Genomic DNA, 25,516 nt, shown 5'->3' with positions numbered 1-25,516 from the left:
TGCTTTTGACCATGAAATCATATTACATTTACATCCTTTCTGTTGCTATTTCTTTTAAACCTTTATCAGATACTGGAAAAGAACATTTAGAGACCATGAGGGTCTTATTAATGGGTTGAGTTAATAAAAATAAATTCATCAGACTATCCAGTGAATATAGGTGGATTTGATCGGAGTTTTGAAGAACTTCCATATCCAGGAAGAGGAACTTTTCTGTCAATGGCTGTTGATGTTCAGCCATTCTGTAATCAGATGAAAAGGGGAATGGGAAATGGGTCTGAGATCAGCCAGAATCTCATTGATGGAATGAGTCTGAGAAATTAAATGGTGTACATATGTTCCCATGTTCTTATGCTGTGTGTCACGATGGGCTATTGATTAGAGTGCATTTATCATTACGTAATAATCTTTAACAACGTACATTGTAATAAACAGCAGCCATGCATTCCTTCTGATTAACTTAATATTACAAGTGAAACTGAAAGCAGGCAAAATCAAAATAGTTAATAGAAGGAGAATAAAATGTTGAAATTATGCACAATTCACAGTGGAAAGTAAATAAAAATGTTTGCTTAAAGTAATTATCACCAAATGCTTTAAATATTAATTTTAAAGTAATACTAATCAAATTCAGTCTTAGAATTTAATGCACCTGTAATTACCAGAGACAATACGTTGATTATGTGACAGCAGGACAATAACCCCTACATCTTTCCTGCTGCCAGTGAGCTGCTGAACTTCAGTGTTAATGGGACTGAGAGAGTTCATGGAAAATGGATGCTCACTAATGAGACCAGGAACTGCCTTAATCATTGCATCAGAAAGTTGGTGATTTGGCAGTTGATGAGCACGTCCATTGAGCCAGCCATCTTCCAATCTGAAACGTCGGTATTGAAGTTCTTGCACTAAGTGGCAATTATACCAGTAACTGCTGCTCAGTTGATTGAACATTGTGGCCATTATGTTGGCCTCCACTTACAAGTTCCCACTATATATGTGCCTGTTCTTGAAACACTGTCAAATCATGAAATTTGTACAGTGAATTATGCTTCAGCAGAGTAATGACCCTTTGCCATCGTCGAATTACCCTTACTGCTATTGTGTTCAATAAAATAAAGAATATGGGAAACTCAGTTACAGAGAATAATTGAAATATCTTTCGAAAGGTTTGTTTTTGTCAAAAGGAAATTGTTAAAAGGTTGAAGCAAAGGAAAACAGAGTTGGAGAAAGAACCGGGCAATAGGATTAGATTTAAATCATTTTTTTTAAGAAACTGTACAAATACAATAGATCGAATAGTGCTTTTTTTCCACTTCCTCCCAAAAGTGATGTACAAGGACGTTGCCAGACTTGAGGACCTGAGTTATAGGGAAAGGTTGAGTAGGTTAGGACTTTATTCCCTGGGGTGCACGAGAACAAGGGGAAATCTTATGGAGGTATACAAAATTATGAGGGGTATAGATAGGGTAGATGTATGCAGGCTTTTTCCCCTAAGGTTGGGTGAGGCTAGAACTAGAGGGCATAGGTTTAGGGTGAAAGATGAAATGTACAAGGGGAATCTGAGGGGGAACTTCTTCACTTAGAGGGTGATGAAAGTGTGGAACGAGTTGCCAGCAGAACTGGTAGATGGGGGTTCAATTGTAACATTTAAGAGAGGTTTGGATAGGTACATGGATGGGAGGGGTTTAGAGGGATATGGTCCGAATGCAGATAGGTGGGGACTAGGCAGGAGATCTGGTCGGCATGGGCTAGGTGGGCCAAAGGGCCTGCTTCTGTGCTGTAGTACTCTATGAATAATTGTTCATGGCAGTGCTGACTGGGCTGTCAGTTATTGCCCATCCAAAATGGCGCAAGAGCCAAATTGCTTGCTATGCCACTTCAAAGAGTGGTTAAGGTCACCCACATTGATAGGTTTGAAGTTACCTGTAGACCAGTCCAAGTAACTGACAAATTCTCTTCCTTGAACGGCATCAGTCAAGACTTTTATGACAATCCAGTAGGTTTTTTGGTCACAATTACTGATATTGGCTTTTTTTTTATTCTGGCTACAATTTTAGTTCTGAAAATTAAAGTAATTAATCAAAACGCAAAGCAAATTCATTATTTTTATTTTGCAGGCGGGGAGACACTTGATGAATGTGGATTAAGATTTCTTTTAGCCATGCGGCTGCATACATTCCTATTGACATCACTACCTCCCGTTTATCGAGCACAACTTCTTCGACAAGGTAAATCCATCAATGCATTCAAATTAAAGGAATAATCAGAAGTATAACTTCTGTATAACTGAAGACCAGCTTTAACAATTAGAAAGTTGTTGCTACCTTTAGATTTTTTCTGTTACTTTATATGAATATAAATTCTGTACACAGTCCTTGTTCTGTTTGGCATTTGTACCCACTTGCTTTCCTGATGAATTGGCTTTCTTATATGAGGAATAATTTTCTTTTTAGATCTTATTTGAAAATGGTTAAATTGTGAATTCCAGGATTTTGCAGAAACAGCGATAACAAAGCTGTCAGCATTTACTGCCATTACTCCATGGAAATGACAGTAACTTCAGGACTTTAAAACATGTATAGTTCATTATAGGAATCCCAAAGTTATCATGATTGATTTCAGCATGTCTAAAGGCTGTGCTATTTGCAATCTTGTCTGACATAATCAAGGAACAGTCACACTGGGGTTGATATGAATTTTAAGCTATTTACATGTTAGTTTCATGGTGCAATGCCTTGCAAATCTTTTACTTTCTTATATGATTTCAAAGGTTTAAATTTCCTTTTTTGTTTCTGGGATCTGGACATTTCCAAAAATGCAGTTAATTTAGTGAAAGTACTCCCATTATTCTTTTGTGCAAGGAGTTCCAAGATACAGATCCAAAAGCAAAGAAGGAAGTGTGAAATATTTCCAAGGCAGGAAATTGTGATGATAGGAACCTCAACAAAGGCAGGTGGATCAACAATCGGCACTTCTGCCACAAGGCAGCTGCAGTCCTTGCAGTCTTGCCTTTCGTACTTGTGCTTGGTTCCACCTTCACTAACAATGGAGGTGTTCTCAGAGTTACCTCCAAGATCATTTAAGAAACAAACATATGGGTATGGATGGAAAAACACTATGATGTTGGAGGAACTCAGCAAGCCAGGCAGCATCTGTGGGGAAAAAAGCAGGTGGTCAACGTTTTGGGTCAGGACCCTTCTTCAGGGCTGAAGATAGGAAAAGGGGAAGCCCAATATATAGGAGGGAAAAGCAGAGCAGTGATAGGTGGACAAAAGAAGGGAAGGGGTGGGCACAAGGTGGTGATAGGTAGATGCAGGTAAGAGACAACGATAGGCAGGTGCAGAGGAGAGCAAAAGAGGCTAAGAAAGGAAAGAGAAAAGAAGAGGCTTGGTGGGTGTGGTGGGGGGTTATTTAAAGTGGGAGAATTCAATATTCATGCCGTTAGGCTGCAAGGTTCCAAGATGGAAAATGAGGTGCTATTCCTCCAGTTTGTGCTTGGAATTCTCCTGGCAGCGGAGGAGTCCAAGGACTGACATATCAGTGATGGAGTGGGAGGGAGGGTTGAAGTGACTGGCAATGGGGAGATGCAGATCATGGTTAATGACAGAGCGCAGGTGTTCTGCGAGGCGGTCACCTACTCTGTGTTTGGTCTCGCCAATGTAGAGGAGGCCACACTTGCAGTAGATGATATTAAGGGAAGTGCAGGTAAATCTCTGTATGGGTCCCTGGATGGAGGTGGTGTAGGGACAGGTATTGCACCTAAGGTGGGGGCAGTGAGAAGTGGGGGGAGGGTGGGGGGAGGAATGAACTAGAGAGTCGTGGAGAGAGTGGTCCCTGCAAAAGGCAGAAAGGGGTGGGGAGGGGAAGATATGCTTGATGGTGGGGTCCCGTTGGAGATGGCGGGGAGTGATGTTTTGGATACGTAGGCTAGTAGGATGAAATGTGAGGACAAGGGTGACCCTGTCCCTGTTCGGTCTGGGAGGGGTGGGGCTGGGAGCAGAGTCTCATGCAGCTAAGAATGAGTAAGCATAAAAGATTTCCTTCCCTCGAGTTTGGTTTTATTCTAGTTATATTTAATTGCTTTGTTTCAAAATTCACCAGCTCCCATGATAGTTCAACTTCTTTGGCTGGAATATAAATCCAGTAGTTAGAGTTGTTTGCACAGGATATCATTATCATGTTGCCATACCTGTTAAATTAATGTAGGACATCACGTTCAAATATATGTAATTGTTTATTATAGGTTTGTCTACCTGTCATTTTGCCTGGGCCTTTCATTCAGAAGCAGAGGAGGAGCTGCTCAACATGATCCCTGCAATGCAGAGAGGAGATCCCCACTGGTCAGAGCTTAGATCCATGGGAGTGGGGTGGTGGGTGCGGAGCACAGTCATTCTACGCAGGTGTATAGAGAAGGTAACACTCACTGTTTTATTTTGGAGTTTTTATTAAAATTAACAGAGTGCAATTACCTTTGTTGTCTTATTGCAGCTAGAATATTCTACATTGACTTACCCTGAGTTTTCATGTTGGCCAGCAACATTCACTTTAAACTTGTAAGCTGCTTCAAATTAGAAAAACTAAATAACTATGAGTAGTTCCTTTTGGAGCAGTCAAGCCATTTAAATCACATTGTTTAATAATGGTGATCATTTTCAATGGATCATTAAAAACTAAGAGGTATGAAACAGGGAGGAAAGAAACGAGGTGGGAGAAGCATGGAGAAGAGCAAGTGGTACTAGTGACGAGGAAAGGAGGGGGGAAAGTGGCAGGAGGAATAAGGGTAGGACAGGAGGAAGCAGTGGAGGAAAAAGGTGGAAGAGGAGGAAGCGGCAGGAGAAAAAGGAATGGGAGCAGAGGAAGTGAGGGAAGGGAGCGAGGAGGTCCATTGAGGAGGGAGTAAATGATTTTGAAAGGGGCGAAGGAGAGGTTGGTGCGGGGGGGTCAGACGTTAGTGGGGGCGGCGGGGGGAGTTGTGGAAATGTATATGGGGAGGGATGTGCGCAGTGGAGCCGGGATGAGGGGTGAAGGCAGAAGTGGGTGTAGGGCAAGGGTTGAAGTGGAGGATGTGTTTGTAAGGATGTGGAAATGGAGGTGGAATGATTGGCAGGGAAGGATGGGGGTGGGGTGAGAGGTGGGAGTAGGATGGATGATGGGCAGAGTTGGGGATGGGGAACAAGGGATGGGAAGGAGCTGGGACGAGGAGGAGGAGGTGAACATGGTGGGAAGGCATGGGAGAGGAGGTGGGCTGGGATGTGGAGGTGGGTTGAGGATGGACAGATGTGAAGGAGTTGGAGCCAAAGGAGAGTATGAGATGGGGGCGGGATGAGTACTGCTAGGTGCAGGTGGTTGGAATGGGAAGTGGTGGGGAAATGTTGTGGTGATTGTGTGGGAGTGTTACCCTAATCCACTGGCTGAAGCTAACCAGAGGGCATAAGCCATTTGGTACAACTGCTCCCTCACCCCTCACTCCTCACTCGCTCTTTGTTTCCTCACTCACTTTCTGCTCTCTCTTGCATGCTTTCTGCACTCCAAAACATTAACAATAATGAATTGACATCGTTCATGGTCACACATGAATTGTTCCATATTCTTTATGATCATGTTCAGATTACCATTAAGAACTTCTGCTTGAGTGATGTGTCTCATCTACTTATTGCACAATTCTGTCTTGTACAATTCCCTGTTTTCACTGTCAAATGCACTTTATAATTATGAGACATCAATGCTTTCTCTGTATTCCTGACTGAGCTTTCTTTCTAATGGTAGAGGTAAAAAAAAACTTACCTGAGAAATCATTCCATCTCCAGTACTCCCAAGTATTTTCATTTTTAAACTAAATCTGATGAAAAATATTCCTATCAGACAAAAGGCTGGTCTCAAAGTTTGGAGTCTGTTTTAAATGTCATCTTTCCCTAACCTACGCCAAATATACTACAATCACATTTAAAGGAAAGCCTGTGGAAGATCTTCAGATTCTGTTTTTTTTGAGAGAGGCATGTTTTTTTGGTGCTACATACCCTGCCTTGCCAAATAGTCAGTGACAAACAAGGATTTAGGTTGTATGGGCATATTAAGTAAAGTATGCCCATACAACCTCTTCTTTGTGAAAGAGGATTCAGAATTATCTAATTAAATTTTGCACAATTATTTAGGAAATAAAAAGCAGATCTTTCACAGAGGTGACAACTTGAGATAAAAAGGATTGTGAGTTGAAAAGTCTGGAATAAAAAATGTCAAATAATTTTATAATTATGGTAAAAATCTTATTGTGTTGGGCAATGATGATAAGAATTCATGAATCTGATTGTCCCTAAGGCTTTGAATTAGTTTTCCAAGAAATGAGTGAGTTTTCATATTTTTAAATGCATTAACTGGGAAAGTTTTGTTTTTAACAAATCTAGGTTGCCAAAGCTGCATTCCAAAGAAATAATGATCCTTTAGATGGCGCAATATTTTATCTTGCAATGAGGAAAAAGGCTGTGCTTTGGGGTCTATTCAGGTATGATAAACTGTAATATTTTGCTCATTATGACATCTATATCTCTTCCCTGTCAAACCTCATGCTAGTTTGAGTTTTGACGTTATTAGAAGATACAAATCATTGTTTGTCCACGTATAGTTTCTTCTGATGCACATCTTGTATTGCCTCAAGTTAGTGTGCTTGAGATTCTTGCAAGCAGATTGGGTGGGATTGGGGAAGCTATTTAAAAATGGAGCTGATAAAACCATCCTTAAGAGTAATTTTAAAATTATTAACATGTCGCTGTTTCATTCTGCTGAATGTTTACTCTTGCCACATGAAATGTACAATGAGTGCATTGACGTCTGAAAAGAGCTAATTTTTGCTACCAATGGCACGGATCCTTTGGTACACCTCTGAAAAATATCACTTAAGTGCATTGAATAGGGACATAACTTTTTTTTAATGTGCAGGTCCCTTCAAGATAGAAAAATGACAGAGTTTTTTGGGAAAAATTTCAACGATGATAGGTGGAGAAAGGCTGCATTGAAGAATGCCTTTGCATTACTAGGGAAACAACGATTTGAACAGGCTGCAGCTTTCTTCCTTTTAGCTGGTTCCCTTAAGGATGCAATTGAGGTAAGAGGAACGTAAGTTATTTGAATTGTTACACAGAAAAAATAAAATGCTGATGTTAGGATGAACAAAAGTTCAAATTTTTCCCTTCAGCTCAATTTTTTTCCTTCTACTCCCAGCTGGTAACTTTGAAGTACAGTCCATGGGTACTAGTACCACAAGTGCCTACTTAACTTCTAAGAGTATAGATGGTGAGTGTTGGTTTGCCTCTTGGGTACAGAGGATATTTTAGCCCAACCTGACCCATTTCTCAAATGTATCCAAACTTTCCACTGGGAGCTGATAAGTAACAAACAAGCAGAAACTTGGTTAATTTAAAGCCAGGCTTTAGAACTGGGATCGTCATAATCTCAATTTATTATTATTGTTAACCTTTCATATTTAATAATGTGCAAATAATTTTCCATGAGAAGTTTAAAAAGTATTGCCAGTAGATTTCCAAATAATGGTAGGTACTTAAGAACATGGAGGCTAGCATTTAGAATGACTGATCTGCTGCAACAGGCCAACCATACTCATTGATTGTCTGTCTCCTGAACCTGCTCCTGCCTAGAGTGGATCCAGGGCTGCAAATTTCTGCTTTCAGGCCAACTCAGACCTGCTTCATGAGACACAGGTTTATTGGGTATATTTTCCAGCTCAAGAGCTGTTAAATCTGCAGAGGTTCATTTTCTGTCTCTGCCAATGTTTGACGCAGTCAGCACATGACCTTTCAGAGTGAAACAGCCAAACTCTGTCCTCGGAGTTGTTTTGACAGCTGATTATGCCATGCCCCCAGACTTCCTGGCTGTCAAAACTCAGACATTGAATATCTAAATGTCTCCAACCTTCATAAACATGCAAAAATTATTACAATTTGAAAACATCTAAAATTAAAAATAAATGGAACTATATTTGTAAATTTTTAATTAACTCAATTAAGTGAAAAGTAAATGTCTCATTTATATGAATGAGCTTCCTCAACTGAACATGTTCATTGAGTAGATTTTCTACCCTAAATGCTATTAAATCTACAGATGTTCATTCTGTCTTTACTGGCGTCAGAAGCAGATGGGAAATGGGTGTGGATCTGCCGAGTGAAAGTGCTGGTGTTTCTGTGGAAGATTCTGGCCATCATGTCTTTAGGAAATTTCAGAGTACATAGAACAGTACAGCACAGTATGGGCTCTTTGACCCTCGATGTTGTGCCAGCCTATATACACCTTATCACCATTCAGTCTATCCCCCTCTCTACTTCACCTCCCATAACCCTCTATTTTTCTTTTGTCCATGTGCCTATCTAATAGTCTCTTAAATGACCCTATCATATCAGTCCCTACCACCACCCCGGCAGTGCATTCCAGGCACCCACCACTCTGTGTGTAAACAAAACAAAACTTCTGACATCTCCCCTGCACTTTCCTCCATGCACCTTAAACAGGCGACCTCTAGTATTGGCCTTTGCCACCCTGGGGAAAAGATGCTGGTTGTCCACTCTGCCAATGCCCCTCATAATCTTGTATACCTCTATCAAGTCTCCTCTTATCCTCCATCGGTCCAAAGAGAAAAGCCCTATCTCACTCAACTTCTCCTCGTAAGACATGCTCTTCAACCCAGGTAGTATCCTTATAAATCTCCTCTGCACCCTCTCCAAAACGTCTACATCCTTCCAATAATGTGGTGACCAGAACTGAACACAATATTCCAAGTGTGGTCTAACCAGAGTCCTATAGAGCTGCAGTTATTACCTCTCAGCTCTTGAACTCAATCCCTCAGCTAATGAAATTTACATACACCTTCTTAACAGTCCTATCCATTTGTGCGTCAACTTTGAGGGATCTATGTACTTGGACCCCAAGGTCTCTCTTTTCCTCCACACTGCCAAGAATCCTGCCATTAAACATGTACTCTACCTTCAAGATCGTTTTTCCAAAGGATACCACTTCACACTTCTCCGGATTGAACTCCATCCGCCACTTCTCCGCCCAGCTCTGCATCCTGTCTAAATCCAGTTGCAACCTACAACAACCTTCTTCACCATCTTACTACACTACCAACCTTCGTGTCATCTGCAAACTTACCAGCCCATCCTGCCACATCCTCATCCAAATCAATTATAAAAATCACAAAGAGCAGGGGTCCCAGAACAGATCCCTGCAGAGCGCCACTTGTCACCGACCTCCAGGTCGAATATTCCCCTTCCACAACCACCCTCTGCCATCTGTGGTCAAACCAATTTCGAATCCACACAGCCAATTCTTCATGGATCCCATACCTCATGACCTTCTGAATAAGCCGACCATGGGGAGCCTTGTCAAACGCCTTGCTAAAATCCATATGTACCACATCCATCGCACTACCTTCATCAATTTGTCTTGTCACTTCTTCAAAATATTACGCTCGTGAGGCATGACCTGCCCTTCACAAAGCTATGTTGACTATCCCTAATAAGACAATGCCTCTCCAAATGCTCATAAGTCCTGTCCCTAAGAATCCTCTCCAATAGTTTGCCTACCATTGATGTAAGACTCACTGGTCTATAATTCCTGGGATTATCCTTTTTACCTTTCTTGAACAATGGAACAACATTTGCCATCCTCCAGTACCACTCCTGTGGCCAGGGAGTACTCAAAGATCATCGTTAATGCTCGAGCAATCTCTTCCCTCACTTCCCATAGTAACTTGGGGTATATCCTGTCCATCCCCGGGGACTTATCTATCCTAATGCTTTTTAGTAGCTCCAACACTGCTTTTCTAACCTCAACATGCTCCAACACATTTGCCTGTTCTATGCTTACCTCACATTTTGTCTGAGTCCCTCTCCCTGGTGAACACTGAAGCAAAATATTCATTTAGGACCTCCCCTACCTCCACCTCCAGACACATTTTTTTTCCCCCTTATCACTGAGCGGTCCTATCTTGTTCCTCACATATGTGTAGAATGCCTTAGGATTTTTCTTAACCCTGCTTGCCAAGGCTGCCTTATGTCCCCTTCTAGCTCTCCTAAGTCCCCCCTTAAGCTCCTTCCTGGCTACCTTATAACTCTCAAGAGCCCTATCTAATTTTTGCTTCCTAAACCTGAAATATGCTTCCTCTTGACTAAACCATCCACCTCTCTTGTTAACTATGGTTCCTTCACCCTACTATCCCTTCCTTGTCTCAGCGGGACAAACTTATCTAGGTGGACCCAAAACAACCTCCACATTTCTGCGGTACATTTACCAGAGAACATCTGTTCCCAGTTTACACTCCCAAGTTCTTGCCATCGTAATTTGCCCTCCCCCAATTAAATACTGTCCCATAATATCTGCTCTTTTTCTTTGTCCATGGCTATGCTAAAGGTCAGGGAGTTGTGGTCACTATCCCCGAGATACTCGCCTAACAAGAGGTCTTTCACCTGACCAGGTTCATTACCTAATACTGGATCCAGCATAGCCTCTCGAGTCGGCCTGCCTACATACTGTGTCGGGACTCCTTCCTGTACACACCTAACAAATTCTGCTTCATCCAAACCTTTTGCACTAGGGAGGTGCCAATCAATATTAGTTGAAGTGTCCCATGACAACAACCCTGTTATTTTTGCACCTTTCCAAAATCTGCCAACTTATCTGTTCCTCAGTGTCCCGATGACTATTTGGGGGCCTATAGGATACTCCCAATAGAGTGATTGCTCCCTTCCTGTTTCTGACTTCCAATACACTGACTCAATAGACGACCCTTCTATAATGTCCTCCCTTCCTACAGCTGTAATATTATCGCTGAATAGCAATGCCACCTCCTTCCCTATCCCTTTTGAAACATCTAAACCCCGGAACCTCAAGTAGCCACTCCTGCCCTTGCGACAGCCAAGTCTCTGTCACGGCCACAGCATTGTAATTCCACGTACTGATCCGTGCTCTAAGTTTATCATCCTTATTCTTAGCACTTCTCACATTAAGGTAAACACATTTCAACCGATCTAACTGATTGATTGCATTTATGCCCTGTCGCCTGCCTATCCTTCCTCGCCTTCTCTGGAACCACCTTCTCTGTACTATACAACCAGTTGTTTACTTTTGAACTGAATTTGTTGTTTCATCCACAGTCAAAGCCAATTATGCACAGTAAAGTGCTGCTTACAGCAAATGCTTAACCAGATGTGTTTGTGTGCATTCATTTGATTAGGTTAAATGGGGAATAATTTTCTTATTTTTTGACATTCCATACTTCATTCTGTAACAAGTATGAGATTTTCTGTCATTCCCATGTAAGGAGTCCCCAAGTCTGATTTCACAACATCAGCCCTCTAAGAATTTCATTTTTTTATTTGTAATAACTTCAGGGTTATTTTGATCAGTAATTGATTACATTGAACATTTGAAGTTTTAGTCTCAATGTGATATGTTAGTGACTGTGCCAACAAACGGTTTGCTGGAATAACTCAGCAGATTGAGCGGCATCTGTAGGAGAGGAAAAGGAATCATCAATATTTCACGTCAAAAGATATGAAAGATTTTTATTAGTCACATGTACATTGAAACACAGTGAAATGCATCTTTTGCATAGCGTGTTCTGGGGGACAGCCCACAAGTGTCGCCACACTTCCTGCACCAACATAGCATGCCCACAACTTCCTAACCCATACACCTTTGGAATGTGGGAGGAAACCGGAGCACCCAGAGGAAACCCACGCAGACACGGGGAGAACATACAAACTCGTTACAGACAGCGTCTGGAATTGAACCCGGGTTGCTGGCGCTGTAATAGCGTTATGCTAACCGCTACACTACCGTGCCTGCCCTGCAACGTTCTGATCAACCTACTGAGTTCCTCCAGCAGACCGTCTGTTGCTCCAGATTCCAGCATCTGCAGTTTCTTGTCTCCATGTAGTGACTGTTTCCTATTGAATTCTGTCAATACAGTTCATCTCTCCACTTTAAAAACATAATGGAAACTTATACTGTACAATACTGCCTTTGTTCTCAAAAGAATTAAAATACAATTCTTAGGATTTGTATAAAGCATAATTTTAAAATTTATACCCTATTTGTAAAATATTACACATGTGCTTAACAACGATTCCCTGAATGACCATATGCAAACATAAAATCTCATAATCAAATAAAATTGTATTAAGTTAAATTGTAAAAAATCTCACTCTTATTAATTATGTTTCTTTTTTCTGTTTTATTTGAAAGGTTTGTCTTGAAAGACTTAACGACATTCAGTTAGCCCTCGTAATAGCACGATTGTATGAATCAGAATTTGAAGTGTCATCCACTTACAAGTCTATACTTATAGAAAGGATCTTGGGCTTTGATAGAAAGAGCAAAGATTTTAACCTTTCTCTTAGAAATTCTGATCCTGTATTGAGAAGTATGGCTTATTGGATACTGGAAGATTACACAAACTCTCTGAATACTCTGTTGGAGGAAGGAACGAGAGAAAATGATGATTCTGCTGGAGCAACAGGTAACGATTTAGAAGAAATGTATTATGTCATTTTCTGTTTTTTTTGAAGTGAAATTTTGTGTTTAAAAAAAAAATCAACAAAAACTGTTTGTGTCAGTAAGCTCCCGCCAAAAAGTATTAGATAAATAGCTTGTTGGGAACAGGATTGGACAAGGAGTTTATTATAAGCCATTAGGCCAGTGGCACTGGAATGATTAATCTGTTAATGCTGATACGTTATTGCAAATTTAATGTTATTTTGCAATGATAGTAAAATTCCTTTGTTAAGGTGTCTCTGACACTATTTTTGTACTGATAAAACCAGAGAGTGTGAGAAGTGCAGGATATTTGTGAGTAGGTTAACAACACCCACTGCTACTTATGCACAAATCTAATGTTACTTGTGGCAAGCAGTAATGCTTTGGTCTGGATTATTCTGGGCCAGTCTCCCCACTGGAATCATTATCAGCCCACACCTGCACTTACCCTGCTGGATGTAGAGAGCTTTCATCACTGTTCTTCTGCACCTTGGAGTCCTGTATTGTGACCTGGATGGAGATGGGGCCTTGGGTGACACACCGAGGAGGTCCCAGCCCTGAAATATCTCTGTCAGTGTTAGACAACTTATTGGCAAGCTGGAGCCTGTACTCTGGCTGTAAGTGTTGTGCTTGATTTCAGTAATCTTTAAATGTATGACACAAAGGGACATGCTGCTTGACTTGCTGAGTTTTCCAGTGTTTTCACTTTTTATTTCCAATTTATAGCACTTGAAGTTTATTTTTGCTTTCTATTTGCTTTCAGATGAGCCTTACTCTATCAAAATCTTTCATAATTTTGAATTACTAAGTCGTCTCTGTCACTTTCACTTGTACATGGGAAATGATAATAATGACAAACCTTTTCTTATCAGTTCAGTTTCCTATCACTAGTGTCACTTTGTGTAGTCTGACCTTAATGTTCTTTCGATAATGGGCCTTCATTAACTGGGGGAAAAAAACAAGGTCAATATGATAAGCATGTTCAGTTGACTCAGTTTCCCCTTGTGTAACTTTGTGTGGTTTTATTACACAATATTCCAATGATGGCATAATCAATATTCTGTCTAAATTTTTCATTGCATGTGCGTTCTGTCCCTATTTATAAGTTCTACAACTTGCTTTCTTGGTAAATTGTGATTTTTGAGTCTTCTGGTGTCTTCTCTGTAAATCTGTTTTTTTTATTTTCTCTGAAACAATACTAACTTGTACGTTCTCCCCGTGTCTGCATGAGTTTCCTCCGGGTGCTCCGGTTTCCTCCCACATTCCAAAGACGTACGGCTTAGGAAGTTGTGGGCATGCTATGTCGGCGCCAGAAACGGGGCGACACTTGCAGGCTGCCCCCAGAACACTCTACGCAAAAGATGTATTTCACTGTGTGTTTCGATGTACATGTGACTAATAAAGATATCTTATTTTGTACTTATCCCTGCCAAGTTGCATCAGATTGCCAATTTCTAACTCAGTTCCTGAAGTCGTAGAGTGCTTCATCATTTGCCAAAGTTCCTACAATTCACAAGCACATTTAAAGGTCCTGTTTGCTGTGTCCAAGCACAAATTATTTGTATACACAGAAAACAAAGTGGGTAGCATTGACCGCAGGGGTTTACTACTCTCCAGACTGAGCAGCATCCATTTACTGTACCAGTTCTATTCAATATATGCAAAAAAAAATGCAAACAACTTGTGTGAAACTGTAATGGTGTAAAGCACTCAACATAATGTTAAAGATTTGTGCCTGATTCTTAAATAAAATATCATGAACAAGAAGTTCTTCATAAAATAACCAGGTTTAATGATTGGAATGTTGTTTATGTTTACAAGTCAATGAGTATTGAATATGTTGGCCTGAATTAAAATTTTGATTTTTTTTTATTGTGTGTAAAATTCTGATGAAATTTAGTAACTGAGAACATTGCCAAATACAAATGAAAATCTCTTTTGTAATCTCTCTTTAGAATGCAGCAAATCAGCTTCATGTAATCCAGGGGTATTTAATTTCTACAATTATTTGCGAACCCACCCTCTATTGTTGCGGCGATATTTTGCTTCTTCAGAGAAGATGGTATCACAAATGGGCTTAACTGTGGAAAGCAGCCTGGCAGATAAAATCAGCCTGGCTGAAAGAAGACTATTCTTTACAACTGCAAATGCCCATTTTAAAGCTGGTTGTCCAATGTTAGCTCTTGAAGTCTTGTCTAAAATGCCAGTTGTTAACGTGAAGTCAAAAATTTCACAAAATAAGGGAAGTTCTTATTTGACTGCCATTGCCCCATCAGAAGAAACAAAATGCACACTTTTGAATTTGGATTCCTCTTCGCCAACAGTAAATGGTTTTGGATCCAAAGCCTCTTCTGACTGGCTGTCAAATGGACAATCTAGTTCATCAGTTAGTTTTGATTGGAGCCAATCCTCTATAGTCATTGAAGATCAACCATTGGAATTAAAATGGGATAGTGATAAGGAGGATGACCAAGAAGAAATTGGTCTTTCAATGAAGGAGATACATTCACCTTGTCCTGGTGTTGAGAAGGTAAAAGAGAAAAGTTCCTGCAGTGCAAATTTCTCTAGTTCAGCTGATGAATTTTTAAGTCCATCAGAAGATGTTATAGCAGCACAGCTAAAATTTGGAGCATGCTTGAAAATACTCACATCGGAACTGCGTACTCTCTCCACTGGTTATGAGGTAGATGGCGGAAAACTCCGCTACCAGTTGTACAATTGGCTCGAGAGAGAAATTATTGCCCTACAGAAAACATGCAATTACAATATTATTGCAGAAGACAGAAAAGATAGTTCTGAAAGTGTCTGGGATGAATTACCCATTGGAGAACAGATAAAAAATGGAGCCATTGACCAGCAAAAGACATTGCACCATCAAGGGTATTTGCAGAGAAGGAGGCTGTGGCTTCGGCAAAACCAGCCCCTTCTAAGGATGTTTCTCAGTTATTGTAGTCTTCATGGATCACATGGTGGAGGTTTGGCATCAGTCAGGATGGAGTTGATTCTTCTTTTGCAAGAATCTCAGCAGGTATTTTTAATATATTTGTATTAAGCACACACACTTTCTTGTGCCCTGGTGTAATCATTTTATTGAATTGAGGATGGAATTGTTGCTCCCTCTCATGTTTTATTTGGTTAGCATAGCCAAAGCAAATACTAAATTTCTCAAACTGCCAATTATTTTATTCCCAGTATTGGATATTACTGCACTATATATTTCAGGAGTTGTTATTGGATAACAATATAATGTCAAAATTTCAAGAGCACATGAAAGAATATAAAACTGGCCATGAATTGGAATCCACTTGTCAATTCAGAGTTTTTAAAATATGGAACACTTTTCACATATGGTTAATATTTATAGCCATAAGCAATGCCATTAATTTTGTTAGATCACTGTATTTCTCCAATTTCCATAAGTCTGCATTCAAATAGTTTTGGTAATAAGGATTGTTGTGTTTTTGTCAAGAATTATGTAATTATAAAGCCATACACGAGCTTAAACCCTCTGAGCATTTAACTTGAAATGCAAAACATAACTTAGTATCCTTTCAATTCAAAACACAAAGGTTATCGTTAAGGATTATTGGTTAGTTTTATGTCCAATGAAAAAAGGAATATATTTTAGGCTTTAAGGGTGAAAAACAATGTGTGAGCGATTGTGCTAAAATTCCACTTAAGTTCATGTTTTTTTTTAAGTTAATTTTCATCTTGGTAGATCCCACTTCAAGGGAATATCTTTTTAATGGTACATTGGAATATAATGGCATCCCATGGTTAGTTCATTGGCATCACTTTTTAGACACTCATGGGACTTTTTAAAGTAGAATTTATGAAGCCAGTAGTAGATCCAGACATTTGCCTATCACGATGCCAGCTGTATAATTAAAGCTATTGAAGAGTTTGTATATTTTTTTTCAGCAAAGACTGCCTTAGTAAGTGACCTAAGTAATTTTTGATGACCTTGATCTTAATGGGAGTATTCATGTGATAATTTTCTCAGTGCATCCATTCTTGATCTATGCCTAACTGACAGTGAAAGACTGTATTTCTTGTAGTGTTACTGCAGGTCCCCAGTAAAATGCCAGTTTTATAGCCTTAGTGCGTTTGGCACCTGAAAATCGGTTTCAGAGGTACACGTGCATTGTATCGGTGATCTAATATATTAAGTATTGGTATAAAAAGTACACTGCATATACTTTTTCCAGTCTAATTTTCTTTGAGAACATGCTGGAGATCAGGGTTGGGATTGAGAATAAAGTGGGAAGGGTTCTCAAACTTGGGAAAAGGTTATGTTTTTTTTTGCTGATCTACCACCTTAACAGTCCACATAACATATTCATGAGTGAACAGCAATTAAAAAAATGTACATATTTTTGTGGTATATCAATGGTGACCATGTATATTAATGTTTTGGATTTAGGAGCATTCATTGGAACAAACCACTAGTCCTTTGCTACAACTTGCATCAATACCCCTCCTGTTTGCCTGCACTGCAAGTGCTAAAATAGTAGTGGCAAATCCCAGACTTCATCTGAGCAACCTTACTCATGATATAGTGCATACCATTGTGGAATTTGATTCACCTCCACATCCAGACATCAGGAATAACCAGGTTAGTGTTAATTAACATTTCATAAAAATTGAAAAGTGTTAATAACATTTGGGTAACAAAATTATGTTGTAGTTATAAAGATGTATTGGGCGCTCCAAAGCTGAAAACCAAAACTACTAGTTCCGTCATTGATTGATTATGAAGCCTCTGGATATTTATTTGTATACCACAGAAACTTAATAAGCAAGGATTTTTACATTAAAAAATTACTAGAGACAAGCTAATGACAATCCACATTTGGTTATAGTTCATGTATTTTCTTGACATGGCACCATGCACATTGTTTTTAAATTAAGTCAGATGCTTCTTATTATGGTCCCAGCCACTTACCCATTCATAGAAGTTGTTGGAAATTATGCAGACTTTGACTGTTACTGCTGATGTATCTTAAACTCCTTTTTGGAGGCATTTAGGTTCTTGCAATCTAGATTACAAAGAGGGTTCAAAAACTAGTGACTGGATTTTTTAAAGAATGATGGAAAAGTTGAAAGTGGGATATCTTGATAGGTTTACTTGTTTTGTTTCCAAGTTTACTTTGAAATATTACAGTAACTGGCTTCATAAAGTCTCTCATTTTGTTTTGCTGATTTAAGTATGTGTGTTCTGGTTCCTGTCACAAATTAACCTGAAAGTATATCTCGATCTTGGAAAATTAAGAGTGTGCAGATATATCCCTGCAATTCAACTATCTAAAACTGCCTAGCCTATCCATACAGAATTCTGATAAATGTCCTGCTACTTCACCTAATTGAAACCACCCTGTGAATTAAGGTATTTGCATGCAAATATGTGAATCCATTTACTTCTACAAATTTTTCAAAACTTTTTCTTTTTACCAGTGGCAAAGATACTTCTCAACAACCTTGACGTCATCAATAGTCATCTGTGCTTGCAATTTGACTCTTTATATCTATATTTATTAGTGCATAATCTAGGACATGATCTTCTCATCACAGTGGTGTAATTGGAGTTGCTGTGTTGTTGGAGAGGGAGACTATTAGATGAGATATTAGGCTAAACTCTGTCAGTACTGATGAATTGGGAAGACTGAAAAATATCCCATATTTCAATTTGAAAAGAGAAAAGGGTTCTTTATGTACCTGATGAATATTAATCCCTCCATTGTCTCTAAAAAATAGGTTACTTTGCTCAGTCATCTCATTTGCTGTGTACAAATTAGCTAATGCATTTCTTTGTAGATTAATTGCAGACTGCACACATCAAAAGGGACCATTTGAAAACAAACGTCCTTGGTGAAATCCTGAAAGTGAAGTTTTTTCAAACAATGACCAATTTATTTTTAATTCTCTTGTATTGCATTTTAAAATCCAGCAGATGGCAGTTGTTGACAATCTTTAACTTTTCACTTTGCTGCAAAAATCTATTTTCAATGCATTAAGTTATTAATAAAATCAGTCTTGTTTCATGGCACACAAGGCAATTTGAGTTTATTGTACATTATTAACCTTAAAAGCAAGAGGTAATATTGAAGTAATATTTTATACTATTTTCTGACATTCTCTTCTAAATGTACATTTGCTCAATTTTTCTTGTTACTGGCATTTTTTTGTCCAGTTCAGCAAGTATCTTTAGTTTCATAGTATCGAAAGTTTAGCCACTGTTAGTATCAATGGTTATTAAGCCAACTACTCTCTGTAGAACAAGTGTCATTAAATGTGCTGCCAATTTCCTTCCAATCGGCTTTCATCTTCACATTGTCTATATCTGGCTCTTCCCTTTCTAGCTCTCTTCATCTCCTTTTCAGGAGAGATTAACAATCATAAGAAGCCCATAGAATCCCATAGCTATCTCAATTATATTTTCTCCCATCTCGCTTCCTGTAAGGACTGTGTTCCATTTTCTCAGTTTCTCCATTTCCATTGTATCTGCTCTGATGATGAGACTTCCACAACAGTGCCTCTGAGATGTTTTCCTTGTTCCTCTCTCATGGTTTCCTCTCTCACTATAGCTGACAGACTCCTTGACTGCAAATTATCTATTTCCCACACATCTGCTCTCATTTCCCTCTCCTCCCAGGCAGAGCAAGGGTAGAATTTCCCTCCTTCCTCCCCACCAGCCTGCACATTCAATAAATCATCCTTCACAATTTCTGCTACCAATGAGATTCTACCCCCCCTCCCCATTTCAAGAGACTTTATTTTGTGACTCCCTGTTCTGGTCCTCCACTTCTCCCAACCCCTCTCCTGCTCTCTTCACCTTCCCATTCAATTGCAGGAAATGTAACACTTGTCCTTCCCTTCCCACCATCCAGGGATCCAAACAATCCTTTCAGATGAAACAGCACCTTGCTTGCAGTCTTTCCAATCTAGTGTACTGTGTTTGGTGTCCACAATATGGTCTGTACATTGGAGAAACCAAAACACAAATTGGATGGCCACTTTGCAAAGCGCCTGCATTCAGTCTGCAGGGGTGACCCTGAGCTTCCCGTTGCCTACGACATTAATTCTTCGTCCCACTTCCACTTTGATTATCTATCTGTGGCTTCTTACATCGTTCTAATGAGATCCAAAATAATTTTGAGGAACGGTACCTCATTTTTCTGCCTTGGCACATTGTAATCTTCTATATTCATTATCAAATATAATGATTTTAGATAGCTTGCTTTTCTGTTTCTATCAGAACATGGCGTTTCTTCTGCAGGTTATCAGTCTGTAATATTAACTCAGCTTTTCTCTCTCCACCAAAAGTGCCTAATCAGCTGGATATTTTCCACATTTTATTGGATTTTACAGCTTTTACCCGTTCTTTTTTTTAAACTTTCCTCCTTTAACTGATCAACAGTTGGCTTCATCAATAGCCTATCTCCACAGCAACCCTGGCCTTACCCTTTCAGAAATATTCCCCTTATCCTATCCATTCTTCCCTCAAAATGCAACATGATTTTTTTTTTCTTTTCCCATTCTGATTTAAGTGTTTTCAACTTAAAGGTTGATTGGTTCTCTTTTACGTGGATGCTTCCTGACCTGTGTATTTCCAGCATTCTTGGTCTTAATTAAAGAGTGTTTTATAACGCTGTTCTTCTACTAATGGACTAATGATTCATTGAGTAAAATATTATCTGGATGTATAAGTAGTTTATCTTTAAGCACCATCTTCCTTCTGAACATAACGCTGTTTAATTTCAATATTATACAAAACAAATATGTAGACCTTCTGTACAAAGGTTTTCATTCTTCATTTACCTTTTAAATAGACCCAGTCTTTCTGGTCTGATTCAATAGAGAAACTGCTGTTGTTCCAGGGCAGGCACATGCATCTTTTAAGCTTTGGGCTGTTGCAGAATGTAACGTTAGTATATGCTTTTGAGTGTTTATACTGGAGAACTTAGTTTAAGGTTTTTTACTCTCGTGGCTTTCATACATGGGTTGGTGTACTCGAATGTGTTCGAAATGTGAATGAAGTGTATTTTATGTTCTTAATTACATTATTAGAAACTGTTAAAGTAACTGCATCTCCTGAGAAACCCTGTGTATACCTCTGTCTAAAATAGTGCATTTGTATTTCGTCTTATAATATTGAGTAGTAATAGCTCATGCATTACTGTTGCCTCAAGTGGATACTAAACTTTTTTAAACTTTCAGATCCACATATTGCACACTATTGCTGCTTCGTTGTCGGCATGCCTCTACCAGTGTCTTTGTGATGGCCACAGTAATAGGTAAATGTAAATGCAGTGTATTGAATTCAAGCTTCATATTTTGTCATTGAATTTCTATTCTTTATGGAAATATTAATAGGAATTGTAGTTTCATTGGTAACATCAGGTGCTATTTTGTATTCATAAACCTAGGCATTGAAAGACTATATCTGACTTTGAGGTTGTATTAGACTGGAGCCCAAAATTGTCCTTACCCAGCAATCACAAGCATACAGTTTTATGCAGAATTACAGGATAGTGTTCAGCCCAGAGAAGGCTGTGGCAAGTACACCATACATGCCATTAAAGTTAAATAAGCACTGAAAAATAAATTTGAACCTCCAGTTTACTTACCTGCTTAGTTCAATGAAGCATTGTGTTACGGATTAGCTTACTATTTGGTGAATGTCCCTTTAAGACCTAGTACTGTGTGTGTGTGGCGTGATTACGACAACAGGAAATAACGACGTGATGACGTTTTGGAGCAGTCAGTCAGAAAAGAGAGAGAAGGAAGAGACACACCCTGCCTGCTGGTCTCTGTATCGATGGATTGGAAAACAATAACTGTGTCTGTCACTACAATCCACGTATGGATCTTTGGAGTAATCCAGTGGAGTCCACTTTGTCATTAACCTGTAGAGGGAAACAGGTAATTGTTGTGGACGGCTACATCTCGAATACTTTTTGGGGTGGCAGATATTTCGGAACAAAATAGTGAAGATCATCAGTGACTGAGGTGTCATATGGGTTCCATCGTGGAAACATTTGGATTTCGTAATTTCTTTCTATTTTCTCTCTACATTTTCTCTTCAGTCAACGGTGGTTTTGGGGAAGCTTTACTCACGTTTCACCTTATGGCTTGCGGAACTGAACCTTTGAGAACTATTCCTGGACTTGGAGTTTGGGAATTTGCCACACACACACTTCGAGTTTAGTTTTGTGGTTAATGTTTAAGATCTAACATTTTACTTCAAATATACTGACATTTTATTTTTATTATTATCATAAGTAGTTATTAATAAAATAGTTTCTGACACTTATACATGACTTGGTGTGTTTCTTTTGTTGCTGGTACGTAACAAAATTGGGGGCTCCACTGGATTACTCCAAAGATCCATACATGGATTGTAGTGACAGACACAGTTATTGTTTTTCATCCGTCGATACAGAGACCAGCAGGCAGGGTGTCTCTCTTTCTTCTCTCTCTTACTGACTGCTCCAAAACGTCATCACATTGTTATCTCCTGTTGTCGTAATCACGCCACACACACACACACACACACACACACACACACACACACACACACACACACACACACACACACACAGTACTATGTCTTAAAGGGACATTCACCAAATAGTAACCTAATCCGTAACAATTGTCCCATGTAAAATTTATGGTTAAACTAAGCTGGGTTTGCACTTAATTCTGTTCAAGATGATTCACATTGATTTCTTCCAGACTCTTTGTATAAGACTTTGAATACAATTATTCTGAATTACGAAAAACCCTAAGCTTCCCTTATTGTTTCATTGTTTTGTCCCTTCTCTTACAATCCAAATAATGTGTATATTGCTCCAGCTGCTGCCTTTGCAGATGTGCTCCTGTTGTAACAGAGCTATCAAATTCCTGAGTTCCTTATCACGTCCCTCTTCTTTCATTTTCATTGTGTGACCATATTTTCCCTTTCCACCATCTTACTATTTCAGTCTGCCTCTTACTCTATCTTGCATTTGATTTATTTGATACTGTTCTCTACTTATTAGTATATTTTCACCATTTTCTGATTTTCCATATTTCTCATTTTCTTTCAACATAAAGAAGCCCGTTTGTCCATTCAATCTGTGATGACTCTGAGCATTCCTATCAGTTGCATTCCTCCACTTATCTCACTGCAACCTATTCACACTTGCATGCCCATCAGCCAGCACTCACCACCCCCCCCCCACCCCCAAATTCTCCTGCCACCCATGACACTTGGGCAATTACACTAGGCCTATCAGCACATCTTTGGGATGTGGGAGGAAACCAAAGCATCCACAGGAAGCCCACCTGTTCACAGCGAGGATGTGCAAAGTCCACACAGACACCACACAATGTCAGGATTGAACCCAGGTCGTAGGAGCTATATGGTATCAGCACTAATTACTGTGCCAACCTTTTGTTGTATTTGTACTTTCTTCATATTCAACATAATGGAAGTTGGTGTTTATCTTCCTTTGCATAAAACATACCAGATTGCAATTACAAGCATGTATTTATGATTCTTTCCACCACTTGATCTCATTGCCTCTTTTCTTGGTCTTCTACCCCACCCCTCAGGACTTTTCACACCCTTGTCTCTTGTATGTCCTGCAGTGCCACCTCTTCATATTTCCCATTCCATCTCTTGTGCTTATACTCATTTTATTCAGTTTCTCTTTAACCCCCATTCACCTCTCTCCAGTTCCACTTGATTACCACAAAAATTGCATTGTTCACATACTCCATCCTACCTTGCATTTTTTTTCTTTTATTGTACCTGCTTTAACTTGGTATGTAATGCTAATCTGCCAGCATTTTACCTGCATGAACATTTTTCTGTTCCTCTTGTATACACTCCTCTTTCAATATCACGATGTACACTTTTTTTTGTGTTAGTCTTTAAATTTTTAAATTTTAAATTTTTTAATTTAAAATTTAAAAAATTTGAAGTAAATTTAAATTAAATTTAAAGTCTTCTGTCAAATTAAATGATAGGACAGTTATAAATAACTCTTTTTATTCCATGCCTTCCTCATCTTTAAGTACCTTATAATATTTTGTGCCCTCTCACTTGCTCTTTTCCACTCTGTTTGCCTATATTTATTCTCTGCCCGAGGCATAATGTGAATTGAGAACCACTGAGAAATTTTCGTATAATATTTCAATGAAAAAATAAACTTGTGCTTTATCCCTTACAGTTCTTTATGTGCAAACCAGTTCACTGGAATGGTCTATCAGAGTTCTCTGTTTACACAGCAACGTTCAAACAGAACAGCAAGTTCAGATGGCTCTGTCACTCCCAATACCTCTCCTGACCAATGGCCAGGTAAACTATGTATTTAGATATGTGATGCTATTTTTACTCACTGGAGAAAAAGTTTTGAACATTTGATTTTTCATGAAACCTCAATGCCATTACATAATCAGTTATATTCAGATTTTTGAAAGTGGGTGTATGTTAGAAATTGATGCTATATTTTGCTCAATTTAAGTCACGTAGTCCTTGTGTTCTGCAACATTCCTTCTTTATTACAACAATCTTTTGCTTCCTTGGAATGCACATTTGTTAAAATTCTGTTCTCCATTCCCCTTTGCTTTGTTAGCTATTAAAATGGTAATATTCTTTTTAAGAAGCAAGAGATTAGGGAGAACTATCAAATGAAGAAAACTACAAATTATTTCTGAATATTTAACAAATCTGAACATTCATTCCATTATTCTCTAATTTACAGGAATAAAAGAACTGATTCAACTCTTAAATTCAGCTGGAGATGAAGACAAGCCCAAGTTAACAGTCCTACTTTGTGAGGTGTTGACAGCAGTTTATCTTAGCCTTTTTGTTCATGGCTTAGGCACACATTCCAGTAATGAGCTCTTCCGTATTGTAGCTCACCCTCTCAACAGCAAATGTGGGCTGCGATTTTGGTGGAGGTGCCCACGTACCCATGAAAAACCAAACCCAGACCACAGCTACCACAGGTTGGTTGATGTTACTTCACCTTTAGTGTGCGCAAATGTTATTTGTATACATTATTAATTTTATTGTAGTACAGCAGCATTTATGCAGTTGGTACAATAGCAATATGGAAATAAAATATAAATACAGTACTTAATGGGAAATGTTAAACTGTCTTCTGTTTTCTAACTCTGTTTGAAGTAGTTCCTACTTTAGTTTGTTTTGCACTGTTCAGAACATTTTATTTCATTATAAAGAAATTTCTATTACAAAAAATAGAATTGAAATTTTCAACCCAGTATTCATTGTAAAACCAAAAATCTATGTAATAGTATAACTGTTAGCAATCTAAACGCTGAAGAAGATAAAGAAAATTGACAAAGTTTTCTTCAGCTTTGTGTGTGTCACTTTACCTTTGTTTTTGTTTGGAATGCCCTTAATGATTCACTGTTAAATGGAATGTCAAAAAATATAAAGCATTATGGCTAAGGCTTTTTGTTCAGTTTGATATGAATAATACCATAGAAAATAATTAAATCGGGTATCATTTGTCTTAGCATGTACAATCACAGTTGAGTATCTTGTTTATTATGAGCATCTTAAATATTCTCCAAAATGGCTTTATCTTAGAGACCTTATTGTGGTGCAATGCTATTTCTGTATATTAAGTGAATTTGTTGAGTAAAACCTTTTTATAAATTGTTTGTTATGATATTCACCAATTGGGTTTATTTTTTCTCACTCTGTCCTGAGTTCGAATGGCATACAGAAGTTTACTATTTATACAGCCTTCAGTGTAATGTGCCAGCCTTATCTGCACGCAGAATTACAATCCGTTGCATTGCATTGATTTGATAAAATTAGTTGACAATGGGATGATGTTGGAATGAATAATCTCGATGATTAAATTATATTAGTATTTACAGAAGTATTTTGAACTTGTTTTGCAATCATTCATCTCGGCTCAGATGTGTAAATGCTGTTAAATGGACGATACTG

At 38.7% G+C, this 25,516-nt stretch overlaps 1 protein-coding gene across 1 annotated transcript in view; it reads left to right on the top strand.

The window, feature by feature from the left end:
* LOC127572791 (dmX-like protein 1) overlaps positions 1-25,516 on the top strand; it is a 158,647-nt gene that overhangs the window by 84,522 nt on the left and 48,609 nt on the right. Inside the window, 11 exon segments of the mRNA XM_052020417.1 lie at positions 2,118-2,228; positions 4,244-4,413; positions 6,402-6,499; positions 6,934-7,099; positions 12,253-12,526; positions 14,499-15,571; positions 16,967-17,158; positions 20,761-20,837; positions 23,760-23,887; positions 24,294-24,471; positions 24,473-24,540. Of these exon segments, the coding sequence (XP_051876377.1) occupies positions 2,118-2,228; positions 4,244-4,413; positions 6,402-6,499; positions 6,934-7,099; positions 12,253-12,526; positions 14,499-15,571; positions 16,967-17,158; positions 20,761-20,837; positions 23,760-23,887; positions 24,294-24,471; positions 24,473-24,540 (2,535 nt within the window).

The sequence above is a fragment of the Pristis pectinata genome, chromosome 7, assembly GCF_009764475.1.
Source record: "Pristis pectinata isolate sPriPec2 chromosome 7, sPriPec2.1.pri, whole genome shotgun sequence".
NCBI classification, from domain to species: Eukaryota; Metazoa; Chordata; class Chondrichthyes; order Rhinopristiformes; family Pristidae; genus Pristis; species Pristis pectinata.
This window is presented reverse-complemented; position numbering and strand designations above follow the sequence as displayed.